Source organism: Palaemon carinicauda, chromosome 22, assembly GCF_036898095.1.
Source record: "Palaemon carinicauda isolate YSFRI2023 chromosome 22, ASM3689809v2, whole genome shotgun sequence".
Taxonomy (NCBI): Eukaryota; Metazoa; Arthropoda; class Malacostraca; order Decapoda; family Palaemonidae; genus Palaemon; species Palaemon carinicauda.
In genome coordinates this window covers 77,389,572-77,394,571 of record NC_090746.1, presented here as the reverse complement: position 1 = coordinate 77,394,571, position 5,000 = coordinate 77,389,572, and the positions used below count along the sequence as shown (strand labels likewise).

The 5,000-nt window shown below is 30.6% G+C and overlaps 1 protein-coding gene across 1 annotated transcript in view; it reads right to left on the bottom strand.

Annotated features, from left to right (window-relative positions):
* LOC137615942 (octapeptide-repeat protein T2-like) overlaps positions 1–5,000 on the bottom strand; it is a 92,615-nt gene that overhangs the window by 50,939 nt on the left and 36,676 nt on the right. Inside the window, exon 6 of the mRNA XM_068345626.1 lies at positions 1,339–1,421. Coding sequence (XP_068201727.1) covers positions 1,339–1,421 — 83 coding nt within the window. The remainder of the gene's footprint in view (positions 1–1,338; positions 1,422–5,000) is intronic.

Below are 5,000 nucleotides of genomic sequence, written 5' to 3'. Positions count from 1 at the left end.
TTTTGTGTAAAGTTGTTCATCTGAAACAAGCAAACAAATAAAATAACAAACCAGATACGGGGGAATACAGTACATACCCTTTGCCAAAACCCTCATCCTTTTAGCACATTTTAGCACAGCATTCCACATTCTATTGCACTGTAACAGAAATACTGATATATCAACTGCTTGACAGTAGTGAATTGTGTTTATCCTAGCAATTTTCACAGAAACATAATTTGATATCGAGGACATAGTAGCCTCTATAACACATAGCATATGTTTGTGGCATCGAATGAACCTTAAGTATCATTTGTGTCAATAAAATCGAAAGGGGCTTGATTAAATGTTGAGGCCCTATCAGAAACATCCCCGTATGGAGATCTGTTGGACGCAGTTTCCAGACCCACTCAAGCTTTATAACTTCATGGAGAGGATGCTGTGGAAGCTTATCGTTATACATATATATATATATATATATATATATATATATATATCTATATATATATATATATATGTGTATATATATATATATATATATATATATATATGTGTATATATATATATATATATATATATATATAATATATATATATATATATATTATATATATATATATATATATATATATATAATATATATATTATATATATATTATATATATATATATATATATATATATATATTATATATATATATATTATATATATATATATATATATATTATATATATATATATATATATATATTATATATATATATATTATATATATATATATATTATATATATATATATATATATATATATATTATTATTAATATATATGTGTGTGTGTGCGTATGTGTGTGTTTATATATATATATATATATATATATATATATATATATATATATATATATATATATATATATATATATATATATATATATATATATATATATATAGTCAGTCTCTACAGCATTGTACTGTGCATTACGTGTGCCACTCATGAGCATCCTTTGAATAAGTTTTTAGGAACATTGATTGAACTACTGATCTGCTTATTAATGTTTAAGAATGTGACTTGTATTTCACATTATACTTTACCGTTCTCCTTGAAATAAAGATTAAAGGAAAATATAATTTAACAATAAATAAAAGGTTTCGTGCTCGAATATAAATAAAATAATGGCTTCCTAAAGACGAGGTGAAGAAGGTTCCTTTCCAATATGCAATTCTGGCAAGACACCAAGAGAGGTTTTTTACGAAGTGGAGTCCAAGAATTTCCGAAGAAATGGGTCGACCTTTTTCTTCCTCTCGGTTTACGATTCGAACCGAATTAGGAGATGCGAAAGGAATCGGAAAATGAGGAAGAGAACTTTAATTATTCTCTCTCTCTCTCTCTCTCTCTCTCTCTCTCTCTCTCTCTCTCTCTCTCCTCTCTCTCTCTCTCTCTCTCTCTCTCTCTCTCTCTCTTGTGAGGAATGTGATACAAATGTTAAAAGGTTGATCATGAATGGCAGAGGCAAGAGACAGGTCAATCCCCCAGATAATTACTACAGTATGTATGCTCATGATCAGCACCCAAGGCCCTTCTTTATTAAGTTAGGACCAGGGAAGAGCAGGCAATAGGTGCTGGTGTGGTTAAAAAGAGTTCCTGCTGTGCCAAGGAGCGTTCCGTGAGTTTAAAAAAACGTCTCTAGTTTGCAAAAAAAAAAAAAAAAAAAAAAAAAAAAAATTCTTGTGTAGAAAGAAGCCTTTATTTGTTAAAAATCCTTCTTGTGTGTTAAAACGTCCCTAATTTTAAAAAATAACGTTCCTGGTGTAGATAAAAGTTTTTGGTATGTTAAAAAGCGCTCCTGATGTGTAAAAAAAAGTTCCTAGTTTGCAAAAAAAAAAAAACAGAAAAAAGTCCTGACGTATAACATAACGTTCCTATTGGATAAAAAAAAAAGGTTCTTGTTGCGTAATAAAAGGTTCTGGTGTTTAAAAAACGTTCTTTGTGTGTAATAAAAAATAAAGGTTCTGGTATATAAAAATAGTTCCTTGTGTATATAAAACGTTCCCGGAGTTTAAAAAAAAAAAAAAAAAAAACCGTCCCTGTCCAAGATTTGTTGGTTATGATTTACTGATAGCTCGTTCCAGAGTCTAATCTTCGTCTATTATTAGTTTTTGTCCCGGGTAGAGGAGAATAACAGCGGTTTAAAATGACTCTTTCTGCCCCTTTATGGCCCATAAACCTTACTGAAATATTTGCAATATTCTGTACCCTGTTGAAGTATGTTATTCTTTCTTATCTTTGGTGAAACCGATTTAATTCTAGTAACACACACAATATATATATATATATATATATATATATATATATATATATGCATATATATATATATGCATATATATATATATATGCATATATATATATATGCATATATATATATATATATATATATATAATATATATATGTAATGTGTGTGTTTTTGTGTGTGAGTGTATGTATGAATACATATGATAACAATAACAATAATAATGTTTGTGTAAAAGCCATTCATTTGGCATTTAATCTAACATGAGAAATCAAATGGACTAGTAGCATATCTCTTGAATAATCACCACTTAAAATCGAGAGGAAATATTTTTATTTCCACTATATATTATCCTTAAACCGTACAAGTAATCGGGGCAAAGAAAAATCCCTTTTTATGTCTCGACCAGACAATAACCACAAACTTCCTCATGGCGATACCATGAAATTTCTCCGCTCCATTCGACCGATCGGATAGCGAATGGAAAGTGTCAGTTCTGATAGATGTTTTCGTTCTGCACTTCAAAACTATCTTTCCTTTATCCCCGCTTTTCCCCACTAATTAACTTTCTCATTTCCTTGGCTCCTGTAAACTTCTCGGTCATTGCCACACGCATTAAACTCTCTCTTACGTTAATATCTTAAGATTAGATTCGTAATTGTTACACCTAGGGACCGGCCAGTTAGAAATATGAACAACGCAAAGTTAGTACAGAAGAATTGGCATGGATTTTTATCTTTCTTCGTGGCTAAGTGCAAGGACACTTTGATACAAGTTTCCTAGACCAGGGTTCGATTCCCGGCCGGCCAGAAGCTATTGTCTTTAGTTGGTTCAGCTTCTCCACCTACGTTAGGACCGTGGAGACCAGACTGTAATTACTGGTGGCTTAGTGTGTAGACTTATGGGCTCATAACTTCGTTTTATTAGTTCATAAGAATGGTAAATATGTGGTTTTAGTCCCAAAATCTATTAATTGTGAGTAGATTCCAACTTAGTCAAGTTTGCATGCGAACCTTTATTGTCTTATCTGTATGAGTGTCTTTCACACATCCGGGATCAATAATCATTTCAATTCCCAGCATCACCTTGCTTTTCACCCTCTTGATCAAGTTATGTTTTGTTTCAAACTGTACCTCAGCTGCAAGCGGTCGATACCCTCTTTGCGGTTAGCGGTGGTGTCATATTTCTCATCCTACTGGTCAGGCTATAATCCATCGTTGCCTAATGTAAGAGATGATATGGCATCGATGCAAAAACAAAGTTAATGTTATTTCCCCTCCGACGAAGAAAAGTATTTTTTTGATTCACGAGGGCGAGTGGTATACATTTACTTATATCTCTTTTATAATAAAGAGCAAGTGTCTTACTACTATATATATATATATATATATATATATATATATATATATATATATATATGTGTGTGTGTGTGTATATATATTATATATATATATATATATATATATATATATATATATATATATATATATATATATATATATATATATATATGTATATATATATAGAAGTTATATATTATACTCCTACCATGTACATTTTCTCTACTTGGGATCAGAGACCCAAGGGGGAATCAACTCAAAGATAATAGCTTCTGGTCGGCCGAGGAATCGAGCCCGGGCACAGGAAACTGAGGTTCCATTGACTTTGCAACTCAGCCACGAAGAGAGATAAAAGTTGATGACAATTCTTCCATGATTATACTTGTCGAATTCTAGTATTGTGTACCTTATATTGAAATCAACCCATCTCCTCTAATGTAGCTTGTTGTTAAGTTTGTTTTTGGCTATGATTAATGATATTTTTTACACATTTAGACGTGTTTTTCATATTCATAGAGGCCATATATTATACACCTCCAAATATCTGGACTCCCTCTACCTCGGGATCAGAGACCCAAAGGGAGATCAACTCAAAGAAAATAGCTTCTGCTCAGCTGGGAAATATATATATATATATATATATATATATATATATATATATATATATATATATATACATATATATATATATATATATATATATATATATGTATATAACCACTCGGAAAACAACACTCGCTAACAAATTTCCGAACCACCTACCTAGTAGTAGTTAGGAAAGGGGGAAGAGGTGGGAGGGTTGAATGCGTGTGTGTGCGAGCCCGTGTGCATATCTATATAGATATTTAGGCGTCCTTTTGGCGGGTTGCGTACACTAGTCATTATAAGATGCAACAGAAAAGCATCAACGATTACCAAACTTAATATGAGGGAAAAAAATATATTTTCTTCATGGACTAAATTATATTTAATCAAAGATTAGTATTTGATTATATTAAGATCAAGATATCAAAAATAGATTAACTATCTTCATTGACTAAAATTCAAAAATTAAAGATTAGCATATAATCATCTTTAAGATCAAGATATCACATAGATAGAATCTTTTCATTGACTATGATATATAAAATTAAAGATTAACATATAATTATTTGTAAGGATAAAACATACATCCAAATTAAAGCACTTAACGTTAAATCAATAAATATAATAAATTTAAAAACCTTTGAGTCAGAAAAAGAGATATCAAGCTCATTCAGACAGCCGTGATTTATGCTCATCGTATAATTCAATTCATGGAATAAAGGAAAAATCTGTTCTGTGCCACTGATAGATTCTTGGTGGTTCCATCACATTTATAGAGAATTTTTTTCCTTTCATTTTTTTTCAAGAATTGC